The sequence below is a fragment of the Argopecten irradians genome, chromosome 9 (assembly GCF_041381155.1).
Source record: "Argopecten irradians isolate NY chromosome 9, Ai_NY, whole genome shotgun sequence".
Classification (NCBI taxonomy): domain Eukaryota; kingdom Metazoa; phylum Mollusca; class Bivalvia; order Pectinida; family Pectinidae; genus Argopecten; species Argopecten irradians.
Genome location: NC_091142.1, coordinates 36,883,947 through 36,904,309, shown reverse-complemented (window position 1 = coordinate 36,904,309; position 20,363 = coordinate 36,883,947). Strand labels below are relative to the sequence as shown.

Sequence of the window (20,363 nt, the reverse complement as noted above, 5' to 3'; positions counted from 1 at the left end):
AAAAACGATGAAAATGACTTAGATTCCACACATACACCTACCAACCAAAACGTTGTAACTAACTTAGATTGTATAGCTCTACGTCAACCAACCAAAAACGATGTGACTAACTTAGATTGTATAGCTGCCTACCAACCAAAAACGATGTAACTAACTTAGACTATATAACTCTACGCAAACCAAATTGCAACCAAAAACGATGTAAATGACTTAGATAATATAACTCTACGCCAACCAACCAAAAACCATGTAAATGACTTAGATTATATAACTCTACGCCAACCAACCAAAACGTTGAAACTGACTTAGACTCTATAACTCAGCTAACCAAAACGACACTAGTCTTTACATGGGTAACATTACACTGGAACGGCCAATCGGAGGCGACGTTACAAATGACTTGTACTACTTTTCCACTGCTTGGGCCAATCGCAGGCGACGTTACAAATGGCTACACTACATAAACAAAAGGCTAATGCAGTGAAAATGAGCGTTAAGTCTGTCAGCACTTCATCAGTCGAACAAATATGAAACGAATATATGGTTAATGGTCTGGGCAATTATAAGAGAAAGTGTCTATGGATAGATAGTTTCAAAACAGGGGAACAATGTGTAATAATCTAAAACAATCTAAGTGGTATATATTAATGTATTCGATCCTGTACCTGAACACCATAACTCAAAGAAATATAAATTTGCGTCAATTAATCTCTAAGGTGAAAAAGAGAAAATTGATTTGATTGTCAAGATGTTGTCTTGGATCTCTGGATTGACCCGAAAAAAAACTTTCCACGCTCTGATTGCCTCTGAAGCATCTTACAACGAGAGTTATTGAAAACCCAAAATACTGGCTTTTTCCCCCTTTGACTATATATGGCATAAAGACATCATAAAAACATGTAACTGTCAATGGCATTTAGATATAGCACATACATTGCCTAATTGTGTGCGAAACATTTTCTTCTAAATATAAGTACCACGCGTAGCCAACTACAAGCAACGTTGTAAATGTTTAAAGGTACTTATCCTTTACACCAGGCAGCCAACCAAAACGATATAAACGACTTCGATTACCTCATTTTGCGCCATCCAACCAAAACGAATGCAAGTGGATAAGCACTTAAAAAGGGATAAACGTATTACAACACTGGTACGGTCAACCAAAGGCAACGTTATAAATGACTACATATACATGTATATAGGCAGTTAAATAGGCGTTGACTTAGTAATTCAACTGTTGGAATTATGTAAACACTTCATCAGTCAAACAAACGATTTGAAATCGATATACATGTATGCTAAATGCACAGGACAACTAAAGTGGTCTGTGGTACATTACCGTATAAATTCTCCCTACCTTGAGACATTTTTACAAGTTTCAACACTAGAGGAAGAACAATATGATTTGTAATAATATAAACAATTTTAGCAGAATAGTTATAAAACCAATATCTGTACCTGGACATCATGGCTCAGAGAAATATAATTTATGTTAATTACAGGTAATACACATCAGTATAACAATTGTTAAAACATGGTCACTACAAAATAGTATTTTCTATATACACAACTAAAACCTCTAAGTCTAATATGTACAATATATGCTATTAAAATAAAGATTCGTGGTCATCATTTAAAAATGAGATCAAAGGGTCCCACCTGTCATCTGACTACATTGACCAAATAATATCTACTGTAAACCAACTTTCATTCGCGTGCGATTTACTTTCGCAAATTTCGCGAACCAAGTAAATTCGCGAAAGTTTATCTCCGCGAATTAATATCTATACCATCTATATTGATAGGAATTATCATTCAATTGGTAAGTCTACGAATGTTAATCTTCGCGAATTTATTTTAAAATGGAAATCGCGAAAATTAGTAGTTGGTTTACAGTATGTAACAAACTCGCCCTCACAAACTATAACGAATCTTAATTATTAAAAACTAACAAGAAAGTAGGAATAGATTTAGCGGGATTTTCATGAGGATGGCTGTTGCGGCCATTTTGCACTGGCCCAAAAATTAGTCTTCCAAGATTCCAGAAAAGGTCCAACTCAATCCCAACAAAGAAACTTGTGATGAAGGTGGATTGTTTCTGTAAGTGACGGTAGACGGCGCACGACGACTGGCGGAACAATATGGGTATATTTGGCCTTTTGGTTCGAATGGCCTGATACACAGTCGTATCACAAAGAGATCAGCTGTCATCAATATCAACATAGGTAATGCTATAACTTACAATACAATTAAACGGTTACCCTATATCAAGTATCATAGGTTTATGGTAAATCTAGTGGTATTCCATGAACATGTAAATCGCTAACAGTTAACAGTTGATGCGTAAAATATAGATATACCAATTGTTAAAACGTATCCCAATGTCTCGGGAAAAAACCCTGGCTTAAATCGAGATATTTCATATAGTTTCATAAAGAGGAAAAACTTATATGGTTTGTCAGACTTACGTCTGCATTTTTGGTTCGGGAAAACTAATCTTAATCACATACATTTCACATTGCAATATACAGGAGGCTGCCAGGTATTGGAAGTGTGATGTTGTTCCACTTTTCTCCTATGAAGTAGGCTACGGACTTTGCCTACCTTGGATCAATGTGAAGTCGTCTCTCTGAATCAATGTTTGACAATCTGGACAACGTGCGCTGCTTTCTCGACTGCATATTACGACGGATTTATCACAGTTGGAACAACCATAGAGTTTTAGAAGCTTCACTGCGAAAGCTTCATAGCCATGCTGTAGACTGAATGCTAGTTCAAATTCCACTCGCTTTGAAGCATACTGAGAACCCGATAGGTTAACAGTATTGGGAATGAAAAACACGCGCACTTCAATATTGTTGTCACCCAGGTCAAGCTGTATGAACCCTGAAGCCTTCCGCCGGTTTGGAGGAGCGATAGTTCCTTTGAACACACGTGCATCTCTTCCACTCTGCGAATGGTCCTCAGGGGACAGTCCAGGATGTCGTGTCCCGGGTATGAGACACTTTATTCCTTCAGTCGATGTCCCCATCCACTCTCTTGGATATTTTGGTCTCAAGACTGATCTCCCGTATTGCTGCATCTTTTTTATCATTGCTTGTGCATCTAGAAGAGCTGCAGTGTCACCTTTCTGGCCAGTCGTGCCGATTCCAATGATGCTTTTTAAGACAAAATTGTAAAATAATGACATTGCTGATGGTATTTTGCCATGCCATATCTCGACTTGCTCAAGAACATCTGTAACTGTGTATCTTCTAAGGCACAGCCGGTGCCTAATTGCTATCAACCATTCCATGAACTCTAATTCACTTTCTTTCCGTTTCCGGTAGCATAACTGATTCGCACATGCCATATTCTGGATGATTTTCTCGTAACATTCGATGATTTCCGTGATATCCTGAGGATTGTCGACATATTCTAGGAACACCAGTGAATCGTCAGATTTGGCATATCGTTGCTTTCGAATGGCAATTTTCAGTCGGTAGGAATTGTTGTCCTCGTGAACAGACAAACCTTCAACGTTTATTTGCTTGGCTTGAAATAGATGATTATACCATATTATTGCTTTTTTCAACCCAGGATCAATATCTTCCTTCTCGACTACCATATAACACTCAGAGATCAGATTTGGGATGATGTATGCGCTTTTCCTGATATACTCTTTGGTTTTACACCTTCCCTTCCCACTGGAAGAGAGGAATCCTTTGATTCCGTTAGCACCTTCACCATTCCTGTAGTTTCGCTGTACGAAATCACATACTTGAAGACGTACGTTTATTTCTCCTGTGTATCCGTATCCATTCTCTTGTCCAGTTGCCGTGAACTTTCTGCAATTTTCAAACAACCTGCATGCGTCCTTTGCAACATCTCGTATATCGTCTAGCCTGTGTCTAAAGTCTTCTTGATTTGTCTCTTTTTCCGGTTCATCATGAGCAGCGTTCCCCGTGTAGCGACCTATTCTCCTTTGCAGTACTGTGCCATACATATGGTATATATGTACCAGAACTGTTTTTGAACGATCATCTATCGTGTCTTCTTCGTCCTTGCACGTCGGACACAGTTCTAGTGCCTTCTTGAAGCATTCCTCCGCTTTTTCGGTTTCGTCTGGTCTACAGAACGAGTAAAACCTACCAAGATGAGCAAGGAAGCTGGCATCATTCGGAAAGTTATTTGTCAACCTTTCTAGTACCTGAAGTCGCTCTGAAAAGTTTGGTGGATTTGAATGAATATCATTCATAACTCTTGACAAAACTGGTTTCCTTCGTAGTTCTGTTGTCTGGCCAACGTCTTTGTTGTCACGGAAAATGAATATTCTTGTTAAGCAATGTACAATTATGTCAGTTGAAACTCCACCCCTCAACTTCTTGCTGCTGGCGTAATCGATCAGTTCAAGACAAAATTGTGACAGATTTAGCTTTGCAGAGTAGCTCAGCTCATTACCGCAGCGTCCAGAGGTTTTCTTGTCACTTCCAAGAATACATTCCAATATTTCTTTTGCAATCAAGTAATGACAAGTCCGTATGTTCTTTCGTCTTCCCTCAGTATCGTCTGGGACGATGAACAAGTTGATAGGATAAGGAAAGTCGTCAATGTCAACCGCATAATTGGACGGTTTGTGCAACAGCTCTGTAAAAAAATTGACAAGGCAAAGACGTATGTCCATAAAAGTAAGCAAGGGATAAGTATCCAAGGATTCTGACTGTCTCGTCCATGGATTTGGCGGAGTGATTGATATGGTGTTGTAGATAACCTCTGACATATGACGTCAAGCCCGTGAATTCGTGAAGAAAGGCTGTTAATCCAAACTCATAGAGACAATGGAGACGTTTGCTTTTAACCTCTTCATAGAGTCGTTTAAGTTCATTTACCTTTTTCTGGTCATCTTTGCATTGCTCTATGTACTGTAGAGCTAGGTTCTTTGCTTCACCAACGGACACATGACCTTTGAGTTTCTGAAAAGATACTTTTTTGTCATTTTCTTGGAACGGATGCCGTTTCACACAAATTATAATGATCGGGCTTCTAGCATTCAACTCTCTGAACATTGATTTAACCTTCATTTCATCCTCTCCATCGACCAGTAAAATCACTGGTAGGAATGTTTTGTCATAAAGGAATTCAATCCTCTCCTTCAGCGTTCTGATAGACGTGTACGTCCTTGTTTTCAAATGTACACATGGTACTTGTGTATGGAAATCCCACAGTAGCCTCTGGGAAAGTGTTGTTCCTCCTGATCCAGGGTCGTGGTAGAGGTACAGAAGACAGCCGCGATTTTCATTAATATGATCTTGAATAATGAGTGTAAATTTGTCTCTCAAATCCCTTGGAACATCCAGAGATCTAGAGTCGCATCCATACCACGTAGACCAATGTAGCGTGCCACCTCGATAGAATTTCTTTTTTTCCTCTTGGAGAACATTCAGTTCATCTTCTACGTTTGCGTACGGACATGTACGAAACAAAACATCCACATCTTCACGTAACCATGCTGCGTTTTCATCGGTTATGTTATTGTTTAGGCACTCGTCTGAATGAGGTAGTTCAAACTTTTTATTCTTCGGGGTCTCACTTCTTTTTAGGAAGCTGGTTAACCCGCTCATCATGTCTTTTAGCTCTAATTGGAAGATTGTGAGGGTCTGTTTGTACTCGCTACAAAGTAATTCATACACAGCTTGTCCCATTGAAGTGGTTGGATTGGAAGACATAAATAAAACAAATTTAGGTGCTGGCTCGATGCTTTCGTCAAGTTTCAACACCATCTTTTGCAAGAAAGGGGCGATGGTTTCATCTGCCGGCCATATCAATACAACAGTCAAAATGGTGTAACCACTTGCAAATTTTCTCAGCTGCTCTATGTGCGCATCAAGAGATGTCTGCACGGTTTTGTACCATACGCGAACGTCATCAGGTGGATTGATCTTGCTATTTGGATCATCTCGTCGACCTCGAATGAAGCACCATCTCGTTCCTTCTTCTACGATGCTTGGCGCTGGTTCTCTCCATGTGCTGACGTGTAAAGATCTTTGACTTGAAATAAATTGCTCATTTTCTCGCAGTAATCCTATGTCTCTGCTATGTGAATCCATATCGAAGACCGCAATCCATGGGATTAGAGATATTGCTCCAGCGCGTGGCAATCCTCGAGGGATGTCACCTGATATCAGAACAAAATGGTCCTTTCTCAGGTTAATAATTTTTTCTAGTTCTCGAATTGTCTTGTAGATAACTGGCGATCCACTATTTGCGTCGGATTTCAGTTCACCTTCTTGGCTGTTACCATATTCTTCAATCTCCTGTTTAGTTGGTGAAGGCAATGAGTGGCTGTTGAACCATCCGAATATTTGTGCATATTCATTTTCTGTTGGATCGCACACTTTATTTGTTGAGAGAGGTCTATACCACAATTGTGATTTTGTGATTTCTTGCACGTCATCTGAGTATGAACATTTCACAATACAAGGCACACTATGTCTATTTCTGTTGGACAATTTAAGCACTCCGAATAATCTACCGTTTAACGTAGTTTCAAAGTACGAAAATTCAGGCCTAGTTGTGAAAATGTCTTTGTCAAAGAGATCCTTAGAGTGCTGAAATTGACACATTGATGTCAGTCCTTGAAGTTGCAACTTCCCATTCGCTTGCATGCTTGCACCAATAACTATGTAAGATGTTTTTTCGGAGGGTGTATTCCACATGCTGACAATGTCTATCATGCATTTTAAAGGACGAGTATATGCATTTTCGCTGACAAACCTTAAACTCTTGCCTTCTGGTCTTGATAATAATTGTTGCAATACCGTCCGGTTTTCTAAATCGTTACTTTTCTGTGCTGTAAAACCATGCGGATTTTTCCAAAGATGACCCATTTTGATTTCTGAATTATTCTGGAGGCTGATAGACGTTTTTCTTTTATGCTTCTTTCTAGTAACTGTTTTCCAATCCCAAGAATCACATTCAGTAATGTCATTATTGTCTACAGTGTCCTCATTTCGTGGCGTCAGGCTGTCGCCGTCACTTCCGTTTCCTTCACCTGAGGATGCTATCAAAATGTTGTTTTCTGAGTCATTTACACTCTTCCCATTTCCAATTGGTGTCGTAGATAGCTCACAAAACTCGTTTTCTGATAAGGAAATATCACTTCCAAAGTCTTGTGCAGTATGAAATGAAGTATTGGTATCCACGCTTGAACATGCCGATTCAGGTCTCGATGCTGTCTGTTTGGTATGACTTTTGATTTTATTGGTAGGTTTTCGCGTCAATGATCTTAACATTATCTCACCTTTTTTGGTATATCTTTTGAATGATTGTGGATATTTGTCGACGAACAAATCGAGAGGAAGTCCTGCTACCTCGCTGAATTGCTTACCAGAGAAATGCTTTCCGTACACCTTCTTAAATGTTTCTTCCGCTGTCCGCTGCGGCATCGGCGAAGGATTTGACAGCAACTTCGGGTTCAGTATGGTATTCAGGAGTCCGACCATTACCTCATCTCGATTGAGATCTGCTTCCCCACGAGCTGAAACAAAAATACATATATATCGTCCTACAGTTAAAATGCTGAGCGATGGTATGTACTGTGCAGAAACTACCAGTTTTATAGATGATACTTGCTCATGTGCAACAAACTGTACTGACAGATATTGTAAAGGCAAAGGTATGTATTGTAAAGTAAGTTTTTGATGGGTAATCATTGTTCTTTTAGTATTTCCATATTGTGTCAGTGATATTACACACTGACCAGAATTACTGGGACTGTTTGCGAAGGCGTTTATATCTTTCCCATGGCAGTAAAGGAGTACATTCTCATTCGGTTTAATGGATTAATCTTTTCCTGTACATCGATGAAGCCTCTCGCTTCGAACAAAACCAAAAAAAAATATCGGCAATTTGCTTTCGTATTGAATGTCATCTACAAGGGAATGATTGCAGGATAAACAGAATTATGCCATGGGCTAGGAGGGTCCCACATGCACCCCCCCCCCCCCAAACCTCCGAACCAATATTTTTCTTAACCCTTATGACCCACTGATCACAAATCAAAATGTTAACATTGCATAAGTTGGGATGAACTTCCGGTTATGACGTCGTCAAGATGGCCGCCATCTCAAATTTCACTAAAAAATGAAAACTAGTCATAACATTGAAATTTTTCAACCGAAGTAGACAAATGAGGTATCAAAATGACCACAATAAAACACGAAAAACACATCAGGACCAAATAACCAAATATATGTAGTGATTTTTACGCAGGAAGTGAAAAAATAGGATCTTAAGCTCAAAAATGGTAATTTTTTAGTAAATTTTTCATATTTTGCTTGACGCAACAAAAACGTTTTCCAACCGCAAACTATTATTTCTAATTAGTTTTTTGTCCACTTATAAATCAGTTTAAACAAAAACAAGAAAAAACAAGAGATCCCAGAGGGATCTTGGCGCCCACCAAAGAATGATCTATGTCTGACAACAGAAAAGAGGGATCTTTTCCCTGCTTTTCAAACTTTTACTACATACTATATATTAAACTTGAGAAAGATCCTTTCAGTACTTTCTGACATATATAGCAGAAACAAACTTCAATTATCAAAATCCAAGATGGCTACCGGTCGATCATCTTGCTGACCGATAAGTCCGAAAATGCACTAGACCCCTTCAGGAACCTGCACATGAAATATGAGAAAAAAACCTTCATTACTTTCTGAGAAATAGCGGTAACAAACTTTAACTATCAACATCCAAGATGGCCGCCCTTCGGCCATCTTGTTGACCGATCTGTCCCAAAATGCAATATGCACAACTAGGGTCCTAGGGGAACCTACATATGAAATTTGAGAAAAATTCCTTCAGTACTTTCTGGGAAATAGCGTTAACAAACTTTAACTATCAAAATCCAAGATGGCCGCCGGTGGACTATCTTGTTGACAGATTGGTCCCAAAATGCAATATGCACAACTAGGGCCCTAGGAGAACCTACATATGAAATTTGAGAAAGATCCCTTCACAACTTTCTGAGAAATAGCGGTAACAAACTTAAACTATCAAAATCCAAGATGGCCGCCAGTCGGCCATCTTGTTGACAGATTGGTCCCAAAATGCAATATGCACAACTAGGGCCCTAGGGGAACCTACATGTGAAATTTGAGAAAGATCCCTTCACAGCTTTCTGAAAATAGCGGTAACAAACTTTAACTATCAAAATCCAAGATGGCCGCCAGTCGGCCATCTTGTTGACCGATTGGTCCCAAAATGCAATATGCACAACTAGGGCCCTAGGGGAACCTACATGTGAAATTTGAGAAAGATCCCTTCACAACTTTCTGAAAAATAGCGGTAACAAACTTTAACTATCAAAATCCAAGATGGCCGCCAGTCGGCCATCTTTGGACCGATTGGTCCCAAAATGCAATATGCACAACTAGGGCCCTAGGGAAACCTACATGTGAAATTTGAGAAAGATCCCTTCACAACTTTCTGAGAAATAGAGGTAACAAACTTAACTATCAAAATCCAAGATGGCCGCCAGTCGGCCATCTTGTTGACCGATTGGTCCCAAAATGCAATATGCACAACTAGGGCCCTAGGGAACTACATGTGAAATTTGAGAAAGATCCCTTCACAACTTTTGAGAAATAGAGGTAACAAACTTAAACTATCAAAATCCAAGATGGCCGCCAGTCGGCCATCTTGTTGACAGATTGGTCCCAAAATGCAATATGCACAACTAGGGCCCTAGGGGAACCTACATGTGAAATTTGAGAAAGATCCCTTCACAACTTTCTGAGAAATAGCGGTAACAAACTTTAACTATCAAAATCCAAGATGGCCGCCAGTCGGCCATCTTGTTGACCGATTGGTCCCAAAATGCAATATGCACAACTAGGGCCCTAGGGAAACCTACATGTGAAATTTGAGAAAGATTCCTTCACAACTTTCTGAAAAATAGCGGTAACAAACTTTAACTATCAAAATCCAAGATGGCCGCCAGTCGGCCATCTTGTTGACCGATTGGTCCCAAAATGCAATATGCACAACTAGGGCCCTAGGGGAACGTACATGTGAAATTTGAGAAAGATCCCTTCACAACTTTCTGAGAAATAGAGGTAACAAACTTAAACTATCAAAATCCAAGATGGCCGCCAGTCGGCCATCTTGTTGACAGATTGGTCCCAAAATGCAATATGCACAACTAGGGCCCTAGGGAAACCTACATGTGAAATTTGAGAAAGATCCCTTCACAACTTTCTGAGAAATAGCGGTAACAAACTTTAACTATCAAAATCCAAGATGGCCGCCAGTCGGCCATCTTGTTGACCGATTGGTCCCAAAATGCAATATGCACAACTAGGGCCCTAGGGGAACCTACATGTGAAATTTGAGAAAGATTCCTTCAGTACTTTGTGAGAAATAGCGGTAACAAGAATTGTTAACGGACGGACGGACGGAATTGTTAACGGACGGACGGACGGACGGACGGAAGGACGGACGGAAGGACGGACGGACGGACTGACGACGGACCACGGACGAAAGGTGATTTGAATAGCCCACCATCTGATGATGGTGGGCTAAAAACAATGTTAACATTGTATAAGTTCCGGTTATGACGTCATCAAGATGGCCGCCATCACGAATTTCACTAAAAAATGAAAAATATTCATAACATTGACATTTTTCAACTGAAGTAGACAAATGAGGTATCAAAATGACCACAATAGAACAACAAATACATATCAGTACCTAATCATCCAATATATGTAGCGATTTGTACGTAGGAAATGAATAAATAAGATTTTAAGCTCAAAAATGGTAATTTTTCAGCAAATTTTTCATATTTGTCTTCATGAAGCAAAAATGTTTTCCAACAATTATTATTGATCGTAATCAGTTATTTGATCTCTTGTCAATGAGTAAAAACAACAACAAAATATATAGAAATGCAAAAAAGAATTATTGTTATACCATCATTTGGTTTACAAAGCATCACCGTTTGCGTATACAGGTCATATGATAGTGTATTTTTCCCAAACCGCCGAGACTACAGTTTCCTGGTGTCTTAGAATTTCCTGAATGTAAAAGTGGCTATTGAAAATTTAAATCTTAACAAAGAATTTTAGGTTGGCTGAATATCTAAGTGGGACTTCAAAATAATTCACTTTCATGTTCGAAATGTTGTACACTAGTAGCGTCTCAAACTGAATTATTACAGCAAAATGCCAACTAATAGCTATATGGTATCAAATTAAAACTGAGGTAATTCTGTCATACCGTAAATACCATGACACTTTCCGAAACGTTTTGTGCCTTTTAGAATGAACACATCCAGTGTTATTTCCTGTGTATAACGTCAGGAAATGTCATATGGTTACTTAACAGTGTCACATATTCTTTCACTAGTTCTTTGTCTTCGATAGCGATGAGCTGATGAGCTGATGTGACATTACATTACCGGGTTGTCATCGTGGTTGTAGCTTGTAAACCGTCCATGGCCAGAGTTAACATAAGAAACATCAGTGTCATGTAGATTCAAATATCGTATATGATGTTCCAGACTATCAGATCCACATTCTGCGAAGGTTTGAGCTGGTTCTCCTTATTTCGTATGAAGCACAATTCCTCATTCTTGTGAACCTTCAGTGACCATAGATGGCACAGGTGGATTCTTTTAGGTCATAAATGAGGTCTGCAGCGAAGTTCCACTATTTTAATTAGTCATTAATGAATGGTACTTCATACAAATTATGGAGCTATGTGCTAAGGAGAACCAATTCCACTATTCGAATAATGTGGATCTGGTGTAGTTTCCATTATGCCGAAGAAGTCTGGAAAAGTATATACGATATATTAGAATCTGAGGGAGATCCCACATCTCCGAACCTATTGTTCCTGATATGAACTCTGGCCAAGGATGGGTTATGAAAGATGACAGGCTAGAAAACACTGGTAATGTACTGTCACATCAGCTCATCGACAGTGAAGACAACGCTATGGCTTTCGACGAATTTGATACTGATATCTCGAATATTCTGATAAAGGACTACCAGCTACCAGACATGCCGAGTCTCTTCAGTGGATGGAGCAGTGAGGCGAGATAGCACGTACAATGATAATGGTTATCATTAAGAACCAGTGAAAGAAATATGTGACACTGTAGTAACCATCTAACATTTTGCCTATGCGATGCATAGGAAATAAACAATGAATTTTCTCATTTTCAAAGACACAAACGTTCTGGACAATGATATAAACAGAAACACAGGCTAATATAGGTTACATTTGTTTCTTTATCAGTAGGTGTTGTGCTGTAATAATTAGTTTTGAGACGCTGGTCAGCGTCAGCGGTTTCGAAAAATAGCATATGCCCATTATACGCACCTAGTGATATTTTGTAAACCTAATGAGGATATAACAATAATTATCTTTTGCATTTCTATATATTTTATTTTTTGTTGGTGTTTTCATTGATTTATTGATTGATAAGAGATCAGATAACTGATTACGAATAATGATTTGTTGTTGGGAAACATTTTTGCTGCATGAAGACAAATATGAAAAATTTGTTGAAAAATTACCATTTTTGAGTTAAAAATCTTATTTTTTCATTTCCTACGTACAAATTGCTACATATATTGGATGTTTTGGTCCTGATATGTACTTGTTGTTCTATTGTGGTCATTTTGATACCTCATTTGTCTACTTCAGTTGAAAAATGTCAATGTTATGAATATTTTTCATTTTTAGTGAAATTCGTGATGGCGGCCATCTTGATGACGTAATAACCGGAACTTATACAATGTTAACATTGTTTTTTTTACTTGTTTTTGTTTAAACTGATTAAGAAGTGGACAAAAAACTAAATAGAAATAACAGTTTGCGGTTGGAAAACGTTTTTGTTGCGTCAAGCAAAATATGAAAAATTTACTAAAAAATTAACATTTTTGAGCTTAAAATCCTATTTTTTCACTTCCTGCGTAAAAATCACTACATATATTTGGTTATTTGGTCCCTGATATGTTTTTAGTGTTCTATTGTGGTCATTTTGATACCTCATTTGTCTACTTCGGTTGAAAAATGTCAATGTTATGACTATTTTTCATTTTTTAGTGAAAATTGAGATGGCGGCCATCTTGATGACGTCATAACCGGAAGTTCATCCCAACTTATGCAATGTTAACATTTTTGATTTGTGATCAGTGGGTCATAAGGGTTAAGAAAAATATTGGTTCGGAGGTTTGGGGGGGGTGCATGTGGGACCCTCCTAGCCCATGGCCTAAATGGACGGTTAAAATTTTACAATAATGACAAATCCTAAAATAAACACCAAAATAAACCTTGTATTGTAAGATACTAACCATGTATTCTCTATATAAGTATTGTAAGATACTAACCATGTATTCTCTATGTAAGTATTGTAAGATACTAACCATGTATTCTCAATATAAATATTGTAAGATACTAACCATGTATTCTCTACATAAGTATTGTAAGATACTAACCATGTATTCTCAATATAAATATTGTAAGATACTAACCATGTATTCTCTACATAAGTATTGTAAGATACTAACCATGTATTCTCAATATAAATATCATAAGATACTAACCATTTATTCTCTATATAAGTATTGTACGATACGAACCATGTATTCTCTATATAAGTATTGTAAGATACTAACCATTTATTCTCTATATAAGTATTGTAAGATACTAACCATGTATTCTCTATATAAGTATTGTAAGATACTAACCATGTATTCTCTATATAAGTATTGTAAGATACTAACCATGTATTCTCTATATAAAGTATTGTAAGATACTAACCATGTATTCTCTATATAAGTATTGTAAGATACTAACCATGTATTCTCTATATAAGTATTGTAAGATACTAACCATGTATTCTCTATATAAGTATTGTAAGATACTAAACATGTATTCTATATATAACGTATAGTACGATACTAACCAGGTATTCTCTTATAAAGTATTGTACGAAACTAACCATGTATTCTCTATATAAGTATTGTACGATACTAACCATGTATTCTCATAAAAGTATTGTAAGATACTGACCATGTATTAAGTATTGTAAGATACTAACCATGTATTCTCTATGTAAGTATTGTACGATACTAACCATTTATTCTCTATATAAGTATTGTAAGATACTAACCATGTATTCTCTATATAAGTATTGTACGATACTAACCATGTATTCTCTATATAAGTATTGTAAGATACTAACCATGTTTTCTCTATATAAGTATTGTACGATACTAACCATGTATTCTCTATAAAAGTATTGTAAGATACTGACCATGTATTAAGTATTGTAAGATACTAACCATGTATTCTCTATGTAAGTATTGTACGATACTAACCATTTATTCTCTATATAAGTATTGTAAGATACTAACCATGTATTCTCTATGTAAGTATTGTAAGATACTAACCATGTATTCTCTATATAAGTATTGTAAGATACTAACCATGTATTCTCTATATAAGTATTGTAAGATACTAACCATGTATTCTCTATATAAAGTATTGTAAGATACTAACCATGTATTCTCTATATAAGTATTGTAAGATACTAACCATGTATTCTCTATATAAGTTTGTAAGATACTAACCATGTATTCTCTATATAAGTATTGTAAGATACTAACCATGTATTCTCTATATAAGTATTGTAAGATACTAACCATGTATTCTCTATATAAGTATTGTAAGATACTAACCATGTATTCTCTATAAAGTATTGTAAGATACTAACCATGTATTCTCTATATAAGTATTGTAGATAACCATGTATTCTCTATATAAGTATTGTAAGATACTAACCATGTATTCTCTATATAAAGTATTGTAAGATACTAACCATGTATTCTCTATATAAGTATTGTAAGATACTAACCATGTATTCTCTATATAAGTATTGTAAGATACTAACCATGTATTCTCTATATAAGTATTGTAAGATACTAACCATGTATTCTATAAAAGTATTGTAAGATACTACTGTATTAAGTATTGTAAGATACTAACCATGTATTCTCTATATAAAGTATTGTACGATACTAACCATGTATTCTCTATATAAGTATTGTAAGATACTAACCATGTATTCTCTATATAAGTATTGTAAGATACTAACCATGTATTCTCTATATAAGTATTGTAAGATACTAACCATGTATTCTCTATATAAGTATTGTAAGATACTAACCATGTATTCTCTTATAAGTATTGTAAGATACTAACCATGTATTCTCTATATAAGTATTGTAAGATACTAACCATGTATTCTCTATGTAAGTATTGTAAGATACTAACCATGTATTCTCTATCATAAGTATTGTAAGATACTAACCATGTATTCTCTACATAAGTATTGTAAGATACTAACCATTATCTCTATAAGTATTGTAAGATACTAACCATGTATTCTCTACATAAGTATTGTAAGATACTAACCATGTATTCTCTATATAAGTATTGTAAGATACTAACCATGTATTCTCTATATAAGTATTGTAAGATACTAACCATGTATTCTCTACATAAGTATTGTAAGATACTAACCATGTATTCTCTATATAAGTATTGTAAGATACTAACCATGTATTCTCTACATAAGTATTGTAAGATACTAACCATGTATTCTCTATATAAGTATTGTAAGATACTAACCATGTATTCTCTACATAAGTATTGTAGGACACTAACCATGTATTCTCTACATAAGTATTGTAAGATACTAACCATGTATTCTCGATATATATCTGAATATGTACCTGATTCATTTACAAGAAGTCTTCCTGCTTCGTTGATGATCATTGTATTCTCTGTTCCCACTTGTATATTGCATCCTTTCTGTGGATACACGTACTGTTTGATGATTTTAATCGGGTTTTCATCTGAAAGAAAAAAAAATTAAAGCAATATTGAATAATTCGATGTAAAATTGTAAATGACTTTCCTACAATAATTCTAGGAATGAATGGGAAGCACTATTTCATTTTTAATAGCAAAAACATGAATTATACTGCGTTTATCATCCATGTTACATATGAACCAATACTGTAAAACTGTTTTAGCAACCACTTTTGTATAAAGGCCACGTGCTTAATAAAACCACTATCCCAGGGTCCCAATATGTCAACCATCTGGCTTTTAGGACCATTTTTCCTGACCGCTTGGGTGGTCTTTATACACATGTTTGGCTGCATATTTTTTCAACTATGTCATTATATTCTCACTTAATTAAGAATTTATAGAGAAAGAAATGGGTTTCCTTTTACAGGAAACAGATCTTATGTCAATGGGAACTCTGAGATCTCTGAAGGTGAAGAAGGGTGAAACTAATTAAGTGAAAGTGCAAGAGGTCCATTGGGCTACCAAGCTTTTCATTTAAAGTTAATCTATTGACCTCACAGGCCCCTGGGATACCAGGCCCATCGTTTTTACAAAATTGGACGCTTCAGACCAAATTAGAACTAAATTCCTTTATTCATACAGAAGAAGAAAAAGGATTTTAAAGAATTTCTAAATTTCCCCTATTGGGTCCCGCCCCTCAGGCCCCTCGAGGTTATGCCCACCATTTGTTCAAAATTGGTTCCCTTCACCCACGGAAGCTTCAGAACAAATTGGAACTAAATCCCTCTATTCCTGCAGAGGAAGAAAAAGGATTTTAAAGAATTTCTATATTTCCCCTATTGGGTCCCGTCCCTCAGGGTTACCGTTTATACAAGATTGGTACCCCTTCTCCCAAGAAAACGTCTGACCAAATTTGGTCAAAATCCATACAGCCATTCATGGCTATTAGGAATTTTAATAAAAAAAATGACGGACGACGGACGCCGCGTCGTGACATAAGGTCACGGAGCTCTTCGGGCCAGGTGAACTCAAAATGACAGAAAGTCATTTAGATCACCACTAGTCGATAAGTACTGATGTGCTTTTATAGACCGTTTATCTACATACTGAACTCTGTATGAAAGACCGTAATTCAAATTCTGTTGTAATAAGGTTGGGATATAATCTTATAGTGTCTACACTGGCATGTAATAAATAGAAAGTTTAAATGAAGACCAAAGGAATAAGAAATGCTGAAATATTCATACTGAACCTTTCTTGATGGCAGTCCCTTGAACACTCAATAAAGATGTCGCTGCATGGTATTTCTTTGCCATCTCTTTTATCTAATGATATCCGATTTCGAGGGTACAATACCTGTAAAATTAAATCGTGTTAAAACTCCTATCGAATTCATACATGATAATCGACCCAAGTTTGCCGCATAAAAATTTAAGTTTAAAATATTAACAAATTTTTTCGGTTCAATTATAAAAACTAATAATCAGACTTAATCATATACAAAAGAAAATGTTTGTGGAGAAAGAAAATTTAGTTTAATATTTTTAATTTTCATAAACATAAAAGTGATTGATCGGGAACTGTGAGTTGACTTAAAAATATTTAAAGAAATATCTTTTCGACATTGCTTTTTTTTTTGTTTATGCGTTTGTGTTCACGTGGACAATTCAACATTTCAGCCTGTTTACCTTGCTGTTTTTGTTTGCTTGCTTGATTTAAACATATTTTATTGGCACAATATATACAAATGGGATTGGACACAAGTTGTAAACGTATAATCCGTCTTCTCCCGTAAAAATAACAATACATATGACCGCAAATACTATTCATTACGACAAAATGGTGATTTGATAACGTATCAAAACCAGCTATATATAAGATTTACAATGTAGTTCACGCATGATGATATTTCTCTGTACCCGCATGTCGATATAAAATATAATTTCTATAAAATACACAATCAATTTGTAAATAACTCAACTCCATTATTCAATGAATAAAATGTCAAAAATTAGTAACAAGCCTTTGTTTAAAGTACAGTAACAGATACATTCAACAGTATAATTAAATAGGATCCATTCAATTAATTTCTAGTATATTTATCAGAAATGAAAAATTACAAACTGCTGGTTAGTAAGTTATTAAATTGTGTAAATACCTATTTAAATGATCAACAAATTAGACAAACGGGTGGTCGGTTGACACAACCATTTACGAAAGGTGTAAATCTTAAAAGTTGAGACTTAGATAGAATCCGAAAAAAATAATACCCTAATGACGTCTTGAAAATATTTGTGTTTACTGTTCGTCACCCTGGTGGTAATGATCATTATTCTAAACGTCCTTGGCATGTAGCTCATCGATTACACTGGCTCTATAAATAATCTTTACAAATAAGATTTGTTTTAATCCATCTTTCGTAGTCTTATTCGATAACGTCAATAAAGAATCATAAAATATTCCGTGTTTATGTCGTTCGAGAGATGGCATAATGTCTGTGTTGTTTTTTGATTAAAACTCTATTATGATACATTTTACAATGCTGTATACAATGTACACTGGAGGTAGCCATTTGTATATATGTATGACGTCAGAAAATTAGCAGTTACTATATAATACTTTTCTATTCGAAAGGGACAAATATTTGAATTGTAATATTAATGTTATGATTATATTTACTATGTGAATTAACATCCCAAGACAAAAATGATTCTAAACGTGAAATAAAAAAAGACACTTTCGATTTATCTTGGGTACTTATGATTTTTTTTCTATATACACGTACCTATAAACCCATATACAATCAACATAAATAAGCATAAAATCTCTCATAATTAATATGTTATATAAACTTTATAATATTATACTCACTTAAATTATCCACTTTTTAACTATTTCCCATTATATAAATAACTTATATATCAGCAGTGTGTATACGTACGGACTACATATGATAAGTGTTGATGTCCCAAACCTCCATATGGAAACAGACGTGTCATTACTGTCCTCTGTACAAAAGTGACCCTCACTCCAGACATTCTCCACTACAATTGGCCTGGTAGTACTTCATTCTACATACGTAACAGTCACGACATTATTCCACGAATGCAGTGGCACTTTCGGCCAACACCGTGTTATCGGTTAATGCCGACTGATTCGGGTGTTTGTGTTGTTACATGAACGAATAACAGAAAGGAGAAACCAGCAGTTAAATTCAAAACACAATTTAATTATATATACAATATTATACAGAGAGGGTTTACAATGTCTAAAGTAATTGGTGGTGGTACAAGAGTAGTACGATGATTTAAAGTGTTACTTATCTATATGCGAATGTCCTGGTATAATCCTTGATCCTTCCAGGTTTCAAATTAACAATAATCACAAATCCACAAGGAAATTGAATGTCCACCGATGATTTGTAAAGTTCCAGGCAATATGAATAAATCCACACAAAGTGTTGTAATAATCCACAGATAAAGTCACAATAGCTCTCCCAATAGAATCTTATATGGCGCTGTACAATTCTTGATATGTCTTATTACAGGTCTCATTACAGTTCTGATTAGCCTTGGGCAGCTGGAGTATATATAGCTTAACCCTAATTCAAGAATATTGGAGAACCTTCTATTTCTAGAAATATCTAACTAAAAGCAGTAAACAAATAAACACACAGAACTTTCTGGCAATAGCTCATTCTAGATCTCTACTTATAATAAACATGTTTACAAACATATTTGTTTATACGATGATAATATTCTAGAAAGTTCTATAACCTAAATTAACTATGTGAACTTTATAGGATGTATTGATATTAAAGCTATAGGAGTTATCTCCCTTATCTCATAACTACATGTATTTAGTGTCATACATAACACACCCCTCCTTAAAGAAAAGAAAATTTTCTTGAAAAGGAAACTTTCTTGAAATATCAAGTAACGTTTAAATCCTTGATAAAGCATCAGCCAGAATATTGTCTTTCCCTTTGATATGTTTGATGTCAAGATTGTATTCTTGCAAAGTCAAACTCCACATGAGAATTCTTTGATTTTTGTTTTTCATTTTCCCAATGAATGTCAAAGGGTTGTGGTCGGTGAAGACCAACACAGGAACAACTGTAGTGCAGAGATACACATCAAATTGGTTCAAGGCCAAAATCAATGCTAAACATTCTTTCTCAATGGTGGAATAATTTCTCTAGTGTTTGTCAAACTTTTTCGAGAAATAACAAATTGGACGGTCAATATCGTCAACAAACAGTTTAAACTGTTTATTAAAATCTGGAGCAGTCAGAACTGGTGAGTTTGATAGTATGGCTTTCAATTTCTCAAATGCAGACTTACATTCGTCTGACCAAACAAATTTGACATTTTTCTTTAACAAAGCAGTAAGTGGAGCTGCTATAACAGAGAAATTTTGACAAAATTTTCTGTAGTATCCAGCCATACCAAGAAACCTCATCAGCTCTCTCTTGCCTCCAGGAGCTGGAAAAT

At 35.8% G+C, this 20,363-nt stretch overlaps 1 protein-coding gene across 1 annotated transcript; it reads right to left on the bottom strand.

Moving 5' to 3' along the window:
• Window positions 1–865: 865 nt before the first annotated feature.
• Window positions 866–19,052, bottom strand: LOC138332224 (uncharacterized). Its single transcript, XM_069280226.1, is given in 5 exon segments — window positions 866–4,636; window positions 4,638–7,516; window positions 15,789–15,911; window positions 17,123–17,226; window positions 18,812–19,052. Coding segments are annotated over 4 exon segments (5,115 nt in total). The 5' UTR covers window positions 17,187–17,226; window positions 18,812–19,052; the 3' UTR covers window positions 866–2,587.
• Between the last annotated feature and the right edge of the window lie 1,311 nt (window positions 19,053–20,363).